Genomic DNA, 22,368 nt, shown 5'->3' with positions numbered 1-22,368 from the left:
AAGGTTTGATGGGAACAATACAACAGTCTCCTAATAATCTACAGGTTTCTGCAAATGTGTCTAAAACAAATGGGTTTAAGCATGTCTTTTCTTCTGTAAAGGACTCTCCTGGGGTGGTAGTGCATGGAGACTGTGGTGGTAGGGTGCAATGCCTATTGTTTTCTCTTGGTTGACTGCACCTGTTGCTACCAGGTCTTCTGGAGCTCTTTTTTGAGTGGTCCTTGGCTCTTGGGCTAGTCTTCCAACTTTCAGACTGCCCGGTTGGACATCTTGAGAGGTCCTGTGCATAGTCATTTGATGATTAATTGATGAAGTGCTTATAGGAACATTGCAGTTGAGAAATCCATTGTTAACCAGTGTCATTGCTATGTTGCTTAACAATGTTGCTGCAAAGGTCTTGGGAAAGCTCTTTTCCATTACCAATCATGAGATGTTTCTTGCATGACAGCTTGTTAACAAATGAATTGTTTATTTACAAGGTGGGTAACCCTTTTCAAAGAATAATAATACTAACCTACCAGCTTGCGCTCACCCAGATGATTCCAATTACAGTAGTATAGGTATGATAACTTATTAATGGAATCAGCTGGTTAAGTACTTTTTCTTACTGTGCTCAATACTCTATTCCACTTTACTGTACATAACTTAAGGATTGGAATGTTATGATTTCTTTATCTGTGTAGTTTTATTGAGTTGACAACAATGTCTGGTCTCAATCCCATGTGAACAGCTGCACTGGAAAATAGGTTTTAATGCAAAACATGTTGTGTTGAATACTTATTTCCTGTATATATAATCAAATCTCATGGTCTATATCAGCAGATGAAGTTCTCTCAGTATGAGCCAACTACTGAGTACTAACTGAACAAGTACCAACCTCTGTTTAAGACTGTGGATGTGGTTGAAAGAACTTGAAAAAGCCAGTAAATGGACCTGAATTTTTATTTTTGACTTTTTTTTTCCAAAATTGAAAATGAACCTCTTCTCAAAATCACATATTTTTCCACTATGTCATATAATTCAAACAATGCACTTTTAAGCATAATTCACATTTCTGAAGCATTTATTATATGTATTTTATGTCCAAACAGTACCGATTTTATCCTGTATACTTCTCATGCAGTTATCTTGAAAATTATTTACTTGTTATTTATCTTTATTTCCCAACTTTTGAGTAGTGGTGGGCACCAGGATGGTTTTATTATTATTATGAATTGCATCCTGCTGCACCTCCAGTCTGTGTTTGAGTCCCTATAAGCAACATTGATGCCTCATGTCTATAAAATATGGTGTTTAAGCATTACTTAAAGCTACCACATGTAGTGTCCTTATGTGATTACAACAAATAATTCTGATAAAAGTTTTTGTTTGCAGTGTCCTTTTTGATCATTGCTTCCATTGTCTTCCAAGAGGAGCTTTGCGGAAATAGGGTAAAAGCTACCACTGTTTACATATGAGCTTCAAAAACATTTTTTTGCTTAGACCTGAGCCCATCAGCTAGAGCAAAGCATTAAGATGGACAACTTTGAGCAAGTTGTGTGTATTCTGTTTGTCAGTTAGCCACTTAAATGAATAATTTCTAACCAACTAACTGAGCACTACACACAAGGCCAATGTGTGAGCGCAGTCAGTGAACTGTGAGGTACTATTTCTTTTTGAGGCAGAGTAAGAACCTTTAGAGGTTATTGCCCAGTGACCTTAAAGCCAATGTTTTCTGTCATCACAGCATTTTTGGGTCTTAGTGTCTTTTCTGTTACTAAGACAGGTAGGCAAAGGTGCCACAGTCAGAATCCAACACATAGTGGCAACAAGTCTCAAACCCTAAATTCTACTCTCTGGGCTTATCCAAGTGAGGGAAAGTCCAATCTCTTTTCTGATTTAATGCAGACACCTTTGGTTATATTTAGAACACACAGTGACACATATCTGCCAAAGTAAAAAAAAAAGAAAAAAAACCTACCTACCTTCCTACCTTCTACTGGCTACTGTTAGTGACTAACTGCTGATCATACTGCAAACAGTAATTAAGAAATTCAGGCTTTAATTTGCAGAAGTTCTTAGTATTGTAAGCAAGGCGAAGGCTTGGTTAGTTTTCTTGGTTTCTTCAAATCCTGACATGTTAGTTGGCACAACCAGCAAGTGCTTCACATTGACATTTAACTCACAGGCAAAAACACTAGTCTGGATTGGCCCTACTGTCCTGCGGTCTAACAGATGTCCTCTGGTTACTGTACAAGTTAATGTGTTGATGGGTGCAGTTTCACCCATAAATATGTTGTAAGCAGTGGAACAGTAGGAGAGCTGGAGGCAGAACTCTGTGATGGTGTCTGGAAGAAGTGTTGCCTCACTCCCCCTTATAGTAAGGGCGCCTCTTGTCCTTGAATGCAGACAAACCCTCCAATCGATCTTTGGTTGGTATCACCTTAAATACAACACAAATATGTCAGCACTAAAAAGACGCACCTCTTTATCTTATGCCTGTGTTTACCGAATTTCCTGAGAGAGCAGTGAGGTTTTTGTAACCTCATTTTATATTTATGAGTGTAGGCTAAAAATAAATAACACCCCACAGTCAAAACCAGCACAAATTACAGTCTTTAAAATGAGCATACAGTTGAATGGACACCTTCTAAGAGAGTCAACAAAAAATTTACATTAGAAACTTCTTAAAGGGAGGGTTTATTGCATGGCTGTTGTTTTAGAGTGTATTATGCTGCATTCATGTCATACCGTTTTGATAGTAATTATAAGCAAATAAGTTGGAGCCCCTAAGTTGGAATTCCAACTTTAATAGAGACAACACTTTCCACTTGCATCATTTAGCACTGTGCTGATGTTTTCACATCACAACACCACAAACCTACTTTCTGTGCTACTCTGTTAATTATGTTAAACATTTGCTGATATCCATAACATCCAAGCAGATATCTTGTGCAATATTACATTTTTTCTGTGCCTATATATTTTTCTACCGTGCAATAATACAAAACATTGAAAAATGTGTGAACACTCACAAGTCAGAGTAATGTGAGGTTTCCCTATTCCCCTATTTTGCTGACATTTCATTAATGTAGCACTAGTCTTGGCTAGGCTGACCAAAAAAAAAAAAACTACCAACCAAATGTATATGTCATACAGGAAACATAATTAGTAATTATTTAATTACTCACCTGGGCATAGCATGCCTCTTCAATTGCCAGACCAGTAGATAAATCCACCTGAAACAGAATGTGGTATCTCTAAGTGAAATGTTCACACTGCATGTGAAAATGTCTAAATTTCAATTTTCTTCTCGTATGTGACTTGCTCCAGATGTTTTCTAATTAACAACAAAAACATACATGCAACTACTGTACAGGTTATTGTTTCTCTGCCACACAACATGAAGTATATCCAACCTGAATGCATGCATTTTTAACAATTTTTCAGCAATGCACTTGAAACAGCTCTCATCATCATCTACAGGTTTATCTTAGTATAAACAAGAGTGTTGATTTGGATCTTGGATTTGGATCTTATTTTTAAAGGCTCGTCATTCCTATAAGTTACGATAACATAGTCTGACTGCTCGTGTTTCTTGACCAGTCAGACTATTTGCAAGTCTCCGTAGAAGGTGGGAGCAGTAGTGGAGGCAAAAACTCCTGCATGATTGGTGGTATTTCCCAAATTCTTTGGCTTAATTTTCACAACAGTTTCAATTTGCAAAGCTGTTAAAGGTCCATTGTAGGGGTAGGCAATATGGCCAAAATATTCCATCACGACATATGTCATTTTATATAAGGGTAATGCTATATATCACAGAATAGTAACTATTGTATAAATTCAATTAAGAAATGGCTTAAAATAAACTTCATCACTTGATTATTATTTACTTAATTTATTTGGAACTTCTGTACAAACAAAACAACTGCCTCACATGAGATAACACTTGACTGTGAAAACAAAACACTCAAAACAGTAAAGCTGACTTTCTTTCAAAACTAAAGTTTGAAGGTTCAAAATGAAAAAAAAAAGGCTCTCTTTAGAGCAAGTGTGTGGTTTGGTTTATTTTCAGGTGAAAATACCTTAATGAAAACATTACTGTGCTTATAATATTACATTTCTGCAAACGCTGCACAAAATCTTACACACTGGACCTTTAATACAAAGACCCAAGCGGCCCTATTACCTTTAAACACAAAAGGCTGTATTTAAATACTAAGTGCAAGGTCTTTAATCACGTGCTCAACTAAATAAATGCAGCCAAATTTTAGCAGTGTTCAAATATCATCCCAGACAACCAAGCCAACTGGTTCTTTTTTCTCACAACAATGCCTAGGTGAATCACATTGCAGCATAACTGGTAATCCCCACAGCACTTTCTAAAAAGTTGGTAGAAAACTTGCTTGTGTCTGACAACATGGAGCAGGCCAGTGCTGTTGGTTTTGAAGGTTAGGGCTGGGGCAGAGGTCATGGTTAAGGAGGTAGGAGACATACATTGATATGAAATCAGACCCGCACTGACTGCCAATGTCATATTAAGAAGGTTGAACCTTCATAAAAGTCTGGTTACAACCTCAATGGACAATTGAGCGCTGTCATTTCAAGCAATTGTGTTGAGGCCTGTGATCCTATTGAGGGGGCATACAACTCTGCCTTTGCTGACCTTTCTGTTTGGGCTGTACAACAGTCTTATAAAAACAATACACATACATTGTTTTTAAATTGGTGGTAATAAATCAGTTGTTCTTGGTAGCGAGAGACTGGTTTACAGCTCATCCAGAATCCATATCTATTCTTCTTCCACCTTACCCACCAGTCCTACAACCAATCAACGAGTTCTTTTCAGCACAGAGGTTGAAGGTATATGACAGGGGTGCATATGAGCAAGCTACCCTCCATCAGGCAATGGATGAAGAATGTGATGACATGACCACGTAGCGGTGCCATGGTCGGAGATCACACTCCAAAAGGTTCAAAAGATGTTAAAAGTTTTGTAAATTGAAACACTGTTGTGAAAACTGGGCCAAATCAATCATCAGATAGTGTAAAGCAGTCCAGACTTACCTCTATCCCCTGGTTGATGGCCAGTTTCGCCATCCTTATTGCAATTGGACCCTGTGGAGGCAAAAATCCAAGAGTGACTGCCTTTTGAAAGATTGTAAGGTTTCATAAATTGCTGTGTGTGATATAAACTGTTTATTTAGTCATGACATTCATCACTAAATCACCTTTCTGTTTTTCCTTCAGTGTATACTTAACTTGATACACAGGTCTGCTTGGCAGTGAAATGGTTTTGTTACCTGAGGGTTAATCTCACGGGCAAGCTCCAGAGCCCGCAGGTAGGCAGCATCTCCAGTCTTGTTCTGTTCCACAGAATGACTGACGAGACCCAGACGCAATGCCTCTGTTCCATCCACCACCCGGGCAGCAAAAATCAGCTCCTTAGCAAGTGACACACCAATCACCCTAGGGAGACGCTGTGTACCACCTGGACAGGAGAGGTGACAAACCTGGATGAAACATGGCCGTGACTTGTGCAAACCTTTGCATAATTCATCAACAGCCCATTAGCATACATGTAAGTTATGTGTAGATATGGTTAAACAACCTAAAAAGCTTCCAGACAGAACAGGAAATTAAGGAATAAAACAAAATCCAGCCTTACCTGCTCCAGGAATAATCGCAAGTTTGGTCTCAACTAGGCCCATTTTTGCAGTATTGGCTGCAGAGATAAAAAAGTGCTATTATTAAATAAATACTACTACTACCACTAATAGTATGATAGATGTACTAAGATACAAAAAAGGTTACTTTCAATACTTAGTGACAGAAACACAACTACAATATTAGAAAATATGAAGTTTACTTTGTACATAAGTGAAAATCATTTAGAAATATTGTCATTTTAACTGGACTAGTCAATCAAAATGGTTGTGTAGCCTCTTTGTTCTGTAAAAATGTACTTTCAGCACTAATAATGCAATGTATTGGCATAGAAAAGGCTTTACAACCCAAACACATGTTAAACATCTAATTAGCATTTGTGATGCTTCCAGAAATATGTGTTTACACATGCTTGCAAATTTTGTTTGAAGTTGTAGCCTACTGTAGAAGAAATATTCCTTATTTTGAAAAAGATCTGACCCAGTGGTCCCCTCTGATTATCGTGAAGCTATGTTTATCTGTCAGGTTGCCAGCCAAGACAGCTCTGATTTAAAGTAAACAAGCATGCCACTGTGCCTCTCAATCTGACTGAGTCTAAAAAATGTTCATGCCTGGGCTTATGTCAGCTGTGTGTTAAAAATACGGTTACTCTTAAAATAAAAGTGATAGATAGATAAATAGATAGATATAGTATACACACACACACACACACACATATATATATATATATATACACACACACACAACACAAACACACATATATATATATGTCAATCGCGTTGAACTGAAGGCAGTGTTTTCCAAATTTCACAAATGCATAAAGTTTCCTACCAGAGACAGTAACATTTTGGATCAGGTGTACTGCAACATCCCTGCTGCTAACAACGCTGCAGCAGCTCCACACCTGGGCATGTCAGACCACATCTCAGTGAAACTCATTCCTGCCTATAAGCCTCTGGCCTGTAGAACAAAGCCGACCACCAGGACAGTACAGAGCAGGAGTGTTCCTGGACATTGAGTGCCTGAGTGCCTCAAGTCCTCCACCATCATTCCGGTACCTAAGAAGACATCCATCAACTGCCTGAATGATTACTGCCCCGTTGCTCTGACCCCAGTAATCATGAAGTGCTTTGAGCGGATTATTCTCAGGTACATCAGAGACTTCATCCCCTCGGACCTAGACAGCCTTCAGTTCGCCTACGGAGGGAATCGGTCCACAGAGGATGCTGTCTCCATCACCCTGCACACAGCCCTGACCCACCTGCAGTAGCCCAACAACTACGTCAGGATGCTATTTGTAGACTTTAGCTCAGCTTTTAACACCGTCATCCCAGACAAGCTGGCACTGAAGCTACACGCAGTGGGTCTGCCTGCGTCTCTGTGCCACTGGATCAGAGACTTTCTCACCAACAGGCCTCAGGTGGTGAGAATAGGGAACACTACATCATCCCCTCTGGTCCTCAGCACGGGCACGCCACAGGGTTGTGTGCTCAGCCCAGCCCTCTTTACCCTGTTTACTCACGACTGTGCTGCCATCCACCCCACCAACACAGTCGTGAGGTTTACGGACGACACAACAGTAGTGGGTCTCATCTCAGATAACGAGACCCACTACAGAGAGGAGATACGCCAGCTCACCCAGTGGTGTTCAACCAACAACCTGGTGCTGAACACAGGGAAGACCAAGGAGGTCATTGTGGATTTCAGGAGGTCCAGGAAGATGGATCACGCCCCCCTCCTCATGGACGGAGAAGTGGTGGAGCGTGTGGACAACATCATGTTCCTGGGCCTCCACATCATATCTGATCTCTCCAGGTCCATGAACACCTCCCGCCTGGTGAAGAAGGCACAACAAAGGCTCTTCTTCCTCAGGAAACTGAAACGGGCTGGACTCTCCTCTCGGTTGCTCGTCACCTTCTACAGGGCCACAATTGAAAGCATCCTCTGCCTCAGTGTGACAGTGTGGTATGGCAGCACGACACAGGAGAGGAAACAACTGGCACGGGTGGTTAAAACTGCACAGGGCATCGTGGGCTGCCCCCTTCCTGACCTAGACTCTATATATGAAGGCCGGGTCAGGAAGAGGGCAAGATCGATCGCCACGGACCCCAGCCATCCGGGCCACAGACTGAAAGTGGTACAGGAACATCCGCACCACCACTAACAGACTGAGGGACAGCTTCTTCCCCAGAGCTGTTAGAGCTATCACTCCCAGCAGCCCATCACTGGAGTGAGAGACTATGAGAACTATGAGCCACTGCACACTGCACTTTTACACCTTCACCTTCACCTCCACCTCCACCTGCACCTTCTGTGTACTTAACGTCTTAGTACACACATGCTTACCTAACTGTCAGCTGAGTCTCAGTGTGTACATTTTAGTATATCTGTGTTTCCTTGTGTTTCTTGGCCCAAACAAATCTGTTCTGCTTGTTGCCTCTCCTTAGCAGAGGTTTCCTAGCAGCTATTTGACCATGAAAGCCTGATTGGCGCAGTCTCCTCTTAACAGTTGTTCTAAAGATGGGTCTGCTGCTAGAACTCTGTGTGGCATTCATCTGGTCTCTGATCTGAGCTGCTGTTAACTCTGAGGCTGGTGACTCGGATGAACTTATCCTAAGAAGCAGAGGTGCCTATATATATATTATATATATATATATATATATATACACAGCGCGCCAGATAACTTGAGTGTCTCACAGGCAATTCTGATGTCACAAGCAAGGGCCATTTCCAGGCCTCCTCCTAAGGCAGCTCCATCAACTGCAGCAATTGTTGGTACCGGCAGGTTTCCTGTGAAAGAAAAGAAGCCAAAAGACAATAAAAAAAAGTACTTATTACATACACATTGTACGTACCATGAGAACCCCACAGAAGAACTTGTTCTTTGTTTGGCTGAAAAAATGTTATTCTAAAACATAAGCCTCTGAACTAGTCTCCCAGACCCCTTCGCATTTCCCACCGTCCTCCAGGTATCTACACCAACATGTTTCAAACAGGGGAGACAAAAGACTAGCAAAGTAGTGGAACACTCAGAAAACACTTGTTTGGAACAGGTTCATTGGTAACAGGTGGTAGTATTATGATTACTGATTATTATCTCGTGAAAAATGCAATTGTATAAAGGATATTACTAACACAGGCTTGGGAACACCATTGTTGTTGGTAAACACAGTTTGCAAATGACTGCATTCTTTTTATGTGGTTTACACAGCATTCCAACATTTTTGTAATTGGTGCTGTACAAAGAATTCATCCAGCCTCACTTAATTCCATCATTCTTAGCAGTCTTTACCCAGCTCTGTGATGAGTGCTCTTGCTTTGGACACAAAGGGTCCCACCTCACTTTGGTGCATCTTGGCCCTCTCCTTCAGGTCTGCGCCTGTGCACAGAGACAAAGCATCAGCATTGATCCAGAGGCCTTTGGCTCCCTGAAAATGCAGAGGTGGTCCACCACACAGAGCTTTGGTATCTGCCAAAACTTCAGTATCAAGGTGTCTAAATATACAGATGAATACCGAATTCCCCCTTCTGGATCCATATGTGCTAAGCATTACAGAGTCAGGATCTCACTCTCAAATATTTTACAGAAAATGAAACATGAAGATGAAATTGGCAAAATGTCTACAACTGAAGAACGAGAATTGAAATGGAAAGACATTCCAAACTGCAGATTCCAACAGTCAAAACCCCCTCAAACGCAATAAACAAAGAGTGTACCTGCACAGAAGATGCCAGGAACCAAACTGCATAAAATGACACTGCGCACTTTGTTATTTTTCTTGATATCTTCCACAGCCTCAAACATCTGAAAGACATTTTTGTTGGTTTATTTCCACTTAAATTACATTTGTCAAAATGTCTTTCAATTCTTTCAACTAAATGTAAAACAATAAAACAAATTTCAAGGACTGCCTTTTCCACCAACGTAACATTGTAAAAATCAGGCACTTCCTGTCTCAAAACGATTCAGAAAGACTTGTCCATGCATCTGTTATATCCAGGCTGGATCATTGCAATTCCCTACTATCCAGCCATCCCATTTCATTGCTAAATACTCTCCAGCTAATCCAGAATGCTGCAGCACGTGTTTTGACAAAAATGAGGAAAAGAGATCATGTTTCTCCATTAATAGCCGCTCTGAGCTGGCTCATTGTAAAATCCAGAATAGAATTTAAAAACCTTCTCCTTACCTACAAAGCATTAAATGTTAAGGCACCATCTTATCTTAAAGAGCTCATAGTACCCTACTACCCCCGTAGAACATTGCAATCCCAGCATGCAAGCTTACTGATGGTTCCTAGACCAAAGGCTCTGAAACCAGAATGGGAGCCAGAGCCTTTAACTATCAAGCTCCTCTCCTGTGGAACCATCTTCCAGTTGTTGTCCAGGAGGGAGACACCCTGTCTACATTTAAGAGGAGGCTTAAAACTTCCCTCCCCTCTTCTGTCTCATCAGGTTGTCTTGAGCTGTTAAGTTCCTTTGTCAGCTTCCCTTTTGGGCAAAAGAGCCTTTTTGAGTTGGTGAGTATACAATCTATTGTCCATTGGTGTCACTACAGCACCAAAAGCAGATCATACCGATATATAACTGCTCTACTGGATTGCAATTTTTTTTTCCAACTTGTCAACAAGGTTGTATAGGTCTCTGAAGATGTCTTCGATTTTTTGTTCTGAAAAGTTTTTGTCCTTGCATTCAAAAATCAGTGCTTGATTCATTCACCCGATAATGCTGTGGCCCGGTCTGGGAAAAAAATGCCAGGGCTGACTTTTTGCCCCTGTCCACCCCGGTCGAGAGGTGAGGGGAAAAAAGGAAAAGAAATGTCTCTTAGTGATCCGTGTGCACACTAGCCAATGTGGACCCCAGAGAAGTAGATTTATAGCTTTACTTGTGTAACCAATAACTGGCTAAGTCATCTTTAGCATGTTAAAATAAATACAAGGAAATAGCAATACATACCATTTTAACTAGATTTTTACTTATGGCATTCTTGGCTTTGGGTCGATTTATCCCAACAACAACAATACCTGAAAGACAGTGTGACATTATGCTGATTAACAACAGCATACAGGTAATACATACCTTAATGTAGATCAGAATGTTAGACATCACAGACAACATGATGATGTCACAACTGGAAAACAGAAGCATTGTCTATGAAGATTACATCAATACTTAATACTGATTGTTGTGAGTACATTTTAAGTGTTACATTTACAATGTGAACACACATACTCAGTGCCTGTCCAGAATTGTATGTGTTTAGGATGGGGCTAGGACAGGTCATATGTACTACTACTTGATAGCATGTTCTTTTTTCGATCTAGTGAGAACCACAAACTAAATCAATTCACCTCGATCGTATAAGGTTTAGTGGGGCTGGCAATTAATGTAATGCAGAGCTGCAACAGTAAGTCAATTAATTATTTTTATGTTTGGGAGCACTTTGTTTAACACATATGTAGTACATAGGCATGCACCAGTCTGCTGGATTGACAACATGGCTGATACCAGCCTCGTTAAGAAGCCAAGTCAGCCAAGACATAACTTATGTACATTATTACATTACATTACAGTGTCTTCATTAGTGTCATGAAATTCTCTCTTTTCTTCATCAGTTGCATTCATTCTGTTTTAGGGCCCCGCCAATCACTGGCTTCATATTACCTTACATAAAAATGATTCCAGGCTTATATAAAGAGAATGAGGAACAAAAGGTAGAAAATTAAATCCATGAGCAATCACAGAATAAAAGATAAGATAAGAGAGATAAGATAAAACTTTTTTATCCCCAGCCGGGGAAATTTGGGCATTACAGCAGCATGTCATCGTAGTGGGAATCAATTCTTAAAGTTACAGGAGGCCAGTGCAGAGCACATAAAACTGAACTAATGAGCTCTGTCCTCTTGGTTCTGGTTCATAGTCAAGCTACACAGTTTTCAATGAGCTAAGGTCTGTCAGTTTTTTCTTTTTTCTTGTTTTGTTCCCAAGAGGAAATAGTGTGTTACAGTAAACAGGATGTATTGAAATAATGGCATGGATCAGCTTTTCAGCATTTTTTTGATTCATAACATATGTGACTTTGCATACATTATGCAACACATTGTTTTATGCCTTTACCTCAAAGACATATATCTGAAAAACAAGACAAATAAAACCCAAACTACATGCATAGATAGGTACCAGTAGGGGGGTTAAAGAGAAAACAACTTTCCATTAACAATTGTAAATTATAAAACTGGCTAATTTTATCATCAAATTTCAGATCTGCACCCGTATAAAACAAAGCGAGACATAATACTGTTTTTACTTGTATATGCTTGTTCTAGCACTTAGCAGGGGTGCGGGTTGGCTTGGTATTTTGCCAGGTTTCCCTTGCAAAAGAAATCCTTGATCTAAATGGGGTAAGCATGGTTAAATAAACGCCATTTTTTTTAAAAAAAACCAACGTATAGAAGGTGACGTCGCCGCGTACTATCTACGTAGATGATGGGCGGAGTTCCTTTTCGGTTTACATCTGGATTGTTGATTGCACCATTTCAGAGTCAATTCCCGCTTCTTGGAAAGCGAACGTTTTGACAATGTCAACGTGGTTTTTCCATCTGAAAACAAAGAAGCCATTTGAACTGGCGTCGATTCTGAGAGGAACTTACCGGCGTCTTCTCCGTCCAGGTATCTAACGCGCAGGTCATCCTTCGATTCAGAGCTGTAGTGTCGTGTCGCCGCTCCGTGACCGTTCAGGCGAGAAATCGAGACTTTACCGGAGAGAACATACTGTCTCGAGCAGGAGGAGGCTGGAGCCAGTCTGCGCACACTGTCTCGGTCCGCTGTCGGCACGCGAAAGACTTGCAACAGGGCTCTGCGTCCCGCTAGGACCGCCATACTGAGAAGCAGCAGTGCTGTTTGACTTTCAACTTTGAACCCAGTCACATGTTGTCATCACGTGACTTTTTTTCAGCCCTTAAGGGAGACACGAGGCAAATATTACACTAGCAGGATTATCATCACGCAATTGAGATACTGTGACGGATTTGTTGCAAAATATATGAATAGCGCTAAAATTATATTTTTGAATAAATAATTAGTATTTAATTAAAAGTATCGCATAAATATTACCCTTGAAGTTTGTGAAGCCAACAAGAGTAATATTCATGCGATACTTTTAAGTAAATACTAAATAATTAGAAGCCAACAACAATTCAAAACATCATTTCTGAATCACAGACTTCACAAAAATAGCACTTCACATAAAACAACCTTAGAGAGTTTTCCGTTAAGGTGTCTATGAAAATTAGTTTCATAGAGCTAAAGAGAAGAAAATATATCCTGTCAACGTCAGTTCTGGTACATGTCATATTGAGAAATGCAAATTTTACAGGAGCACCAACAACAACTTTGTTTTCAGTGTTTCTGTTTTGAGTTGTCACCATAGGAAAAGCAAATGTATAGCTATGAAAAGTCAAAATGTCAGCTGTGACAGATCTATTTTAACACCAGGCCCTACATCAGCACTCATGGATTATTTAAAGGGGTCACTTCACTCATAGTACTAGAAACTAGAACATATTCTCACTTCCCCCTAGTGATTACAGTTTTTCTCAGTTGCGTTGGTACATTTCTCAGATCAGAATTGAAAATCTTAAAACTACTTGTTCAATCTTCACATCATTGTATTACTTGTGCACATCAAAGAGCTGTTTCTCATGTCTCTGAATATGTTGCAAATGCTTTGGTACATCCATGCAAATTATTCTGTACAGTTCTCTGCTGTTTCCTTCATTATCAGTTGCTTATGTCATGTTGATCAAAATGTATTACAAAGGGTCTCTGTTGAATAGTCTCACCCCCCACAACCTTTAGGCATGAGTTCATCGCATTACTCTTTACATGCAAAATGGTTGAACAAGTTGTCATAATATTGTCCAGCATATTTCTATACATTCCCATTAGACTTTTTTTCTAAATCTGTCCTGAATTGGTAAATTGCTCCCAGGTGAATCTTGACTTCTCTAATGAAGGGAAATGTGTGAAGCATTAGATCGACCAAAGATCAGCCAGTTTTCCGAAAAAGCTCAAAGGTGCATCTCATTAACCATCAACTGGCAAGTATATGTATAGCCAGAGCACAACACAATGTTGCAATGTCTGACGATGGAGGGACAAGGAATTGGACAGGGTCAACAGCCAGAGAGAAGAAGAAGAGGAAGAGGAGTGAGCCTGCAAGGCTAAGGAGTTGCTAGGCAAAACAGAGCAAGAGGCACATGCACATTCCTAATAAGATAAGAGCCACACTTGTAGACCACATTCTCAATCATGGGCTCACAATGACTGAGGCTGGTCGGTGGGTGTAGCCAAATGTTGGGAGAACAACTTTGTCCTCAATCATTCAGACTTTTTGTTGACAGAACAGGTATGTAATCTAACAATAGGCCCTGAACTGTAGGATTCCACTTGCATTTTACAGTAAACAATATGTATATTTTATACCGTGACATTTTATCTTGCTCAATTTTGTCTGTTGCATTACTCTATTTTTTCCACATAGGACTGCAAGAAAACTTCACAGGGATGGCAGAGGGCCCCTTTTCACACCTGAAAAGGAGGAGGCTGTTTGCATCACCCTACTCCCCATTCCTTACCCCACTGAGGAATCTTTCTCAGCATGGAGATGGAAAGTATATGATCCCCAGCCACATTCCCAAATGACCCTTCTGGTTGCCATGCATCCAGCGTGTGATAACATCACAGCAGATGCCTGTAGAGCAGTGATCATCAATCACCAATGTACCAAAGCGACTGAGAAAAACTGCAAGCCATGCAGATTTGAGGTTTCTGCCTTTTAAAATTTCTCCACCACTCTAATCCACAGGACATAAATAATTATGTGTCCATAATTAAACTCAGTAGCATTGTCTATATCCAAAAACAATATTTTGTTTAACACTCTGGAATCGGCCATATGTATTTAATTTTAGTGTATTACTTACAATAGCACTTGTAGACATTTTTTCCATACCCACAATCAGATTTCATAGGCCAGATCAGTGGTTCCCCATGAACCTGGATACATTTCATCATTCCAAAACCATAGGATGTAAATTTCAAATCTAATACTGCTGAAAACATTTTTACATAATGTACTTCCTAATCCTCTGGTCTCATGCTTCCCAAAGTTGATTTTAAGTGACTGGGAAATAACTGAACTTACGTCAGATTTACAGAATGAAAATAAGAAATTGAGACCCACGCTTGTCTGCCCTGACATGAGACTTGCTCGAGACTTGACTGCCTGGTGACATGACGTCAGACTTAAAATCAAAATGGTTTATAAGCCAAATTATTATTGTCAGATCTTTAAAACCTTTAAAGATCAACATAAGTATCAGCCTCAAAAACACAGTGTCAGGCAGACTATGCATTCAAGATACAGTGAAATTGAAACTTGGAATCAAAAAAAAAAAAAAATGGAAAAAAATTACATGATTCAGTGACAATACATTTATTGGAAACAAAAGCTCACCATAACAATACATCTTAAGAAAACTGTTCAGATACAGGTAGCTGGACTTCAGGCTGCTGGGCAAATGGATTTCTCATCATCATTAGGTTATTCCAGTCCATGACAACAAAAGCAAACATCATTCTTTTGAAATGAACTGCATTATTAACACTATATCAAATAGGGCTGACTGACTAAGCATTTTACATTGACCACAGACAAGGTCACAAGTTACAATACGCCATTTGATTAGACTCTGACGGTCCTTGATTCCATAACATCTAATACTGCAAGTACAGTTACTGTAAGGGTATAATGCTACATGTCTGGAGACATTTTCAGTTACACAAATTTTAATTTTCTATAAATTGCAAACATTTGAGAATATAAAGTGTCAGAAAATATGTCAGAGCTTTGAAAAACACACTACTCAGTTCCGTCTGATGGGAGTCACGATTCTCCATCCAGTGTTGTGCACATTCTGTTTAACCAGCAGCCTGAATGGTTTAAATAATAAACAAAAGTATTATCAAAAACATAAGTGAAACAATGGCTATTTGGCAAACAGTGAACCAGTGAATGTAGCAGAGCCTATTTCAATGTTATGCTAAATGGAGGCTAAAGCCAAAATCCGCAACTTTTGGTGAACTACAGCTGAGACGATGGAGTGCATGGTGTCTGTGAAGTTCTTTCAGGTCACTGCTGGAATGCAGTGTCATCGATTTCAACATGTACAGGCATACAGTACTGATTAAGGTTATTAGAATAGACAACCAGTACAAAAGAGAACAGAAATGCTGGATTTTACCGTAATTTTCTAGGTTACAAGAAAGTTTCCTGAAAACATCTGTTTTTCCCCCCATAATTTTTGTCAAATTACATAATTCTTCCCAAGAAAAGTCTCGGAAATTATTGGGAAATTCAAAAAATTACAAACCCATAAAATAAAGCACAATCAAACATTCCGCTAAACCAGGCATGTCAAACTGATTCCATGAAGGGCCGTGTGACTGCAGGTTTTTGTTCCAACCAAGGAGGAGCACACCAGGCCAACCAATCAACATCAAGGGATCACTTAGTTATCAGCTGGAGACTGAGATCAGCTGATTAATTGATTCCAGCCTGGTGTGCTCCTCCTTGGTTGGAATGAAAACCTGCAGCCACACGGCCCCAGTTCAACATGCCTGCGCTAAACTATGGGCATCTCCAACTACTGTAATTCTGTCAGCACATCAACATAAGAAGGCTACAATAACCATACTACATTAATTAAAAAAATCACTGAATTCAGTTTTAAGGCAAAGAATGGCCAGGCTGCAAGCTTTGGCAACATTTGCCAAACTGCCCCCGAGCTGAACATGAAATGATGGTGGTTGTAGGACAGTGTTCATTGACAGTAGATATATACTGATGTGCAGACCCGATGACAGCAATAATGAATAGTTTGGTAAAAGAAAAACAAAATCTTAACACATAATGTTCTACAAATGAATTATGTCTATCACACATTAGTTTAGACTGTAATGGATATTCTTAGTGTCCAGAAATCTTTTATTTAGGCTATCTCATCTGCAGTGAAAACCTGGTGTTATGTTTGAAACAGGTTTATTTAAGAGGCAAGCCTTTACTTCTAAGTTTCCTATTTTATAACTACATTTGATCATACTTAAATAAAAAGTCTCAGTTTTCTGATCTGCTCCTGTTTTCATTTGATGTTAATGCATGCTTGCCTGTTAGGCATGGTTGAGTACATTGTACTGAACATCATAATGAACCTGAAGCCTTTGTTCTTGCTCTGACATCTTTTATTGAGCACCCATTATTTGAACATTTCTGGTAATTGAAGCATTGTTAAACCCACAATCAACCACACAGTGCAACAGCGCATACAGTGAAAATGCAAAACATAAAAAGGTCATTAAGACAAACATCCATTTGACAATGACTCATGATGATTAGTGGTGCTTTTGGTTGACTCTATCACAGATCTTTGCTGTGCTTTGATCAGTCTTTTCAGAGAGGCCACTTTTGCAGACAGATCAGCAAAAACCCTGTTTAAAGTCCTCAGCACCTGAGTGTGCATAGGATGTTTCTTTTACATGTTCAACGGCTTTGTTTGAGATGAGGCTTGGGGTTAGTCTGCTACTCTTGCAGCCACTCTATAGTGTCTCTGTGCTGCTTTTATGCCACTTCTCAGACCGGTGGATCCATTCCTGCATGTTGGTGACCTGTAAGGACAAAGGGCATGGAGAGGACTGCGTGTATTCTGAGTCCTTACTGGTCTGGTAGTATCCTCCCTCTGAAATGCTGACAGGAGAGGACGACTTTCCAGAAGACTCATATTCAGGGTCGATGGCTTCCACTTTGATTTGGATAGCTCTGGCTTTGATCCGCAGTTTATGGGGCAAAGCTGAAGAACTGACATCTGGCACTTTGTGTGTGGAGACAATGACACTTCTTGGATCAGCTAAAGATGGCATCAGTCCTTTGGGGACCTGCTGCTCATCCTCACCATCTGATGATTTGCTTACAGCACTATCATCTGAGCTCCTTGGGGAGTTACTGGATGACCTGGTGATCTGAAGGAATGAAGCTGGCTGGGAGTAGACTCCAGATAAAGGGCTGACCATGTAGTTTCTAAAGAGTTCATAGGGACTAGTCCTCTCCTGCGCATAGCTGCCATTCTCTGCTGGTTCTTGCTTGACCTCTGCAGTCCTGCAGATACTGAGGCTCCCCTGAGTTGCAATACATGTCTCGGGCATGTGAGGCAAATGCTTAATGACTGATATACAGCTGTTGCGTAGGCGAAGAGGCCCCAAATCCCTGCTGGAACGTGGGCCAGCACTGGGCGGAACAAACTCCTGATAGAGGTTGACAGTGGTGGAGCTGGATAACTTCCGAACTTCTTGGGCATATTCTGCCGAGCTCACCAGGCCAAACTTCAGTTTTAACGACAGCAGCTCGGCCTTGAGGGAGGCATTTTCCTCTCCGAGGGCCATCAACTTGTTCTCAAGCACTATGTCATTTAAGCGCCGCTTCTCTCTGGAGCGTTTGGCCGCCTCATTGTTTTTGCGACGCCTCTCCCAGTAAAGGGTGTCTTTTTTGTCCTCTGGGATAAATTCCCTTTTCCTGCGACAGGTAGTTTTGGCCTTGAATGGAATTGCAGACATTTTGTGGCTTAACAGGTCTCTGTTAGCCCCTTGTAATGCCACAGCCAGGACAAGGCTATCCTCTCCACTGTTGGCCTCACTGGAGTCGACCTCTTGCTTTACTGATTGCATATTATCGCTGTTGGCTATTGTCACTACACTCATAGGCCTTTAACTGTACACCATAATGCTTGTATGCAGCAATTGTAACTGCCCCAGTGGATTAATCCATATAAGTTGAGGACATCTGTGGAATAACAGACAATGAGAGGGGTTTTAGATGTCACGTCAAAACAAAGTTCCAGGTTGAAGTTAATGATATTGTGTAGTGTATATAAAAAATCATGTATTTCCACTAGAGCATGTATAGTATTTCTTCCTTGCAGATCATTCAATATGAATCTAGATGCATGGTCCACAACCAAGTGGCAACCTCCAGGACTGAGAAATGAGGCCACACAAAGTGCCAAAAACTGCAGTTCCTTGAATGGCCACTGTAGGTTGGCTCGAAAAGTGAGTCAATCCCTACAGACACCCATGTTAAAATGTCCAATTTGACAACACTGCCAAAATGGAGACAGCCAGGACCACTGTAACTGAGCTTCACAATAGCTCTTCAGCAATGTCACAGAGCTGTGTCCATGTGTTACAGTCTATGTCAACAAACTAATACAGATATAATAGATACATTTGGTTTTCACTGTTCATGAAGTTTGTTCCCATACATCATGTCTTTGTAAATAAAGGCTAGCATTAGCTGGCCTCAGACTCCACTGACAGCATCAGTCAAACCTGACATTTCTTTCAGTGTGGACAGTTTCTTAGGACACTAAAAATAACAGTTAGCTAGCCAGTTAAAAACTATTCATAGCCTAACAAAAACAAATGAACAAGTCTTATTCATGAACTCTGAGCACAATAAAAGTTTTATCATCTTTCAGGCTCCAACTCACACCTCTCCCCCACTCTAGAGGTTAATGCTCGCCCACTCATTCAGTGGCTGGCCTGATTGGGTATCAGATGAACACTACAATAGCTTTAGCAGCACCTCTTAACATAAGACTGTCTTGATGCTGTTTGACAAATTACGCTCATATCCATACATTTTGTGCAATATTACACATATCATTTACTGCTTTGTATATTTTGTTCTTCTGTGCAATAGTAGTAACATTATTTATTATTATTTGAATGTTCTCTACCTCTGCTGCTATTTTTCTTCCCACTGCTATCACATGCTGCTGTATTGCCCAAATTTCCCCAGCTGGGGATAAATAAAGTTTAATCTTATCTTATCTTGTCTTATCTGGATGTGCCTGGTATTTGATCATATGTTTAGAACGGTGGGAGCTATTTTTCCTTGCTGCTTTGATGTAACAGAGAACAATAATTTCAGTGTTACTCCACTTAGTTATACTATGAGAGAAGTAAACATATGCCTCTTGGAAAGACAGATGCAGTTTCATCTATTCAAGATTTGGCTGAATGCACGTCAAACCTCACAGGAATAGGGGCAGGTCAGGTCACACACACACACACACACACACATACACAGAGTAACAGAAGCACAGAGAGAGAGAGATCATTACTGTAGTTTTACATCAATATATTGTCTGTCATTTCAGTACCAATGAAACTACTTTACTAAATTACTTAAATTACTTTTTTGAAGAATTAAACTTCTTCAAAAAAGTTTCTGAGTTTCCTCAAATCCTTAAAATGTAATAGAAATCTTTTCTAGTCCAAGCTTAAAAAATATCTTAAAACAGAGAATGTTTTATGTTGGATCTGGTGCAGACAGAATGAGGTACTATTGTTTTGTGAAGTCTCATATGCAACAATGAACAAGAGACAACTTGAAAAACCTTATTGACAAATAAAGGGTGCATCATATTAAAGGTGTCACACCACACAGGATTCAAACCCTATACATTCTTCCTCTGTGTTCGTAGACCCTCCTTTTGCCTATTAAAGTTACATTTAAGCACTGAGCTCACTAGATAAAGTGTTAATAAAGTAATAATGGATTATTATAGCCTATATTGCCTCTAAGATTACATCTGCATATAGTTTTAAAGTAACCTCTACTCCTGGGTTTCAAATACTAGTTTACAGTGGACTGCTACTTAAAAGACAATTTAGCCTGTTTGGGGCTTCCAAGTTCCCATACATCTAGAGAAGAGAGAACAAAGGACTATGGACAACTGTAATCATACATGGGCTGACAAAAGCTCAAGCAAAAAAACACATTTAATCTGAGGCTTACATTATATAGTCATGTGAACCCAATCCCACATAGCCAGTGTTATTAGATATAATTATGACTTATACAAAATGAGTTCAGTTTAAAGAAATAAAAAGGGTTGTTTTAAAATTTCACAAATAAATGTCTCCCCTGACTTCGTGTCCTCATTTTGTCTTTGGTGCAGGTCTTCACTGAGGAATGAAATGATGAATAATTAAGGGTGAAACATGACAAGTTGACTAATGTATGACTGGTACCTTTCCTATGGAATGGACGTGAATTAATTAGAGCTTAAAAAAGCCCAGTGACAGTTCTTCCTAGTAGGCAACTTGCAATTCTGTGAAACTGGTCATGCCTAATTTTAGTATTTCAAATACCAGCCATAGGAGAGTTATCCACTTGAAAGATTTCGTTGTCAAATTTCTGATATAACTGGGTAAAAATATTGCAATAAAAAAGTTGCAATTTTGCGTGGATGATCACTCTCTTTTGTCTTTTCTAAGGAGGCAACATACAGCATGACATCAAGCCTAAATTTGGATCACACGTGATGAAAATGGGTGGTTATATTACCGCAACGTTAGCTTGATGTGCACAGGTCGGGTCAACGTGTAGAGACTCGACCCGGACCGCAGAGGCCCGTCAACTCGTCGTATTGCCCCATATTCCTTCATTGTGTCCGTCTTACACAATAACCCCCACCCCACCCTCATCCCCCTATGGCTGCAGATATTATGCAATATTTGCATAATGTGTAACAATAACCCAACGGGCCTATGTTTGTTCTACCCTGTATGTGTGTGTACAGTGAGCATATCTCTTAATGACTAAATAATAAATACGTCTTAGATAATTAACACTACGTGTAACAGGCAGCACAGTAACTACAATGTGGGCATTCACTCTGATACATGACATCACTGCCTTGCTTACTCATGGCTCTGGCGGCTGAAACGTAAGCCCTGAAAGGTAAGATGTTAGAATGTGAGGATTAACTACAGAATATTCAGTATTCCTAAACGTTGTTTTGTTAACGTTACTTGGATCAATGATGTTAACTTCCGGGCTAATTACAGTCACACACCGACAGCAGCCATAAGGCGTTGATAAGGTTACTGCCAGCTACATCAGAATTCTGGGTTACAACACTGTGTCGCAATCTGTAAACTCCTGCTACTGGTAGGCCTGCGTACCTGATTTAAATTAAGTACATGTCGTATATACCGGTCATTATCCTGCTTTTATCAGCTTTGTACAAGCGATCTACTGATACATCATAATTTAACAACCAACCGAGCCAATACACATTATACACAATACACAAGTTTACAATGACTTCTACAAATAGAGAGGTTAGCCAATTGACATATATATAAGATAGCTATGCGCCGCTGTCTTCACAACGCGTAAACACAACACCATCCCGCATAAATCATTGTGACACAAGGAGTATGAATAAGGCTGGCTTAATGTTTAACTCAAATCAAAACTGTACCTTTTCTACCACCTGGTTGGATCGTTTGGTTTGGTTTTCCTCCGCGTGTCAAGCACAGGTCACCAAAATCTAATTAGGAACGCAATAAAATCCTACAATTTGCGAAGTAGCTAGCTTTCCTCCCATGACTTCTTCCTCTCATGGCTAGCTACTGACTCATGGATCTGTGTTAGTAGGTCAGTGGTTAAGTGTCTTGGCAGCGTGAGATTAATTGACAGCCAATGCAGCCAATCCGAATGCTGCATTTCCCACCTTTAGCCAATGACTCTTGGCTTCAGATGAGATCCCAAATCTCAAATAAAGCGTATGTCGTCATCCGCAATGCGTGAGGGGCATT

At 40.1% G+C, this 22,368-nt stretch overlaps 2 protein-coding genes across 2 annotated transcripts; both read right to left on the bottom strand.

Annotated features, from left to right (window-relative positions):
* Nucleotides 1-928: 928 nt before the first annotated feature.
* auh (AU RNA binding protein/enoyl-CoA hydratase) lies at nucleotides 929-12,551 on the bottom strand. The gene is made up of 10 exons (XM_041960798.1): nucleotides 12,297-12,551; nucleotides 10,603-10,670; nucleotides 9,364-9,451; nucleotides 8,939-9,025; nucleotides 8,344-8,436; nucleotides 5,648-5,704; nucleotides 5,283-5,470; nucleotides 5,047-5,097; nucleotides 3,171-3,218; nucleotides 929-2,422 (listed from the first exon to the last, which is right to left on the bottom strand). The coding sequence occupies exons 1-10, from the start codon at nucleotides 12,523-12,525 to the stop codon at nucleotides 2,345-2,347; spliced, it is 987 nt and encodes a 328-aa protein (XP_041816732.1). The 5' UTR covers nucleotides 12,526-12,551; the 3' UTR covers nucleotides 929-2,344.
* Nucleotides 12,552-16,196: 3,645 nt separating this feature from the next.
* nfil3 (nuclear factor, interleukin 3 regulated) lies at nucleotides 16,197-22,168 on the bottom strand. Its single transcript, XM_041960136.1, has 2 exons — nucleotides 22,032-22,168; nucleotides 16,197-18,538 (listed from the first exon to the last, which is right to left on the bottom strand). Exon 2 carries the CDS (start codon nucleotides 18,454-18,456, stop codon nucleotides 17,302-17,304), a length of 1,155 nt encoding a protein of 384 aa, XP_041816070.1. The 5' UTR covers nucleotides 18,457-18,538; nucleotides 22,032-22,168; the 3' UTR covers nucleotides 16,197-17,301.
* Nucleotides 22,169-22,368: the final 200 nt, after the last annotated feature.

This window comes from Chelmon rostratus, chromosome 19 (assembly GCF_017976325.1).
Source record: "Chelmon rostratus isolate fCheRos1 chromosome 19, fCheRos1.pri, whole genome shotgun sequence".
Classification (NCBI taxonomy): domain Eukaryota; kingdom Metazoa; phylum Chordata; class Actinopteri; order Chaetodontiformes; family Chaetodontidae; genus Chelmon; species Chelmon rostratus.
This window is presented reverse-complemented; position numbering and strand designations above follow the sequence as displayed.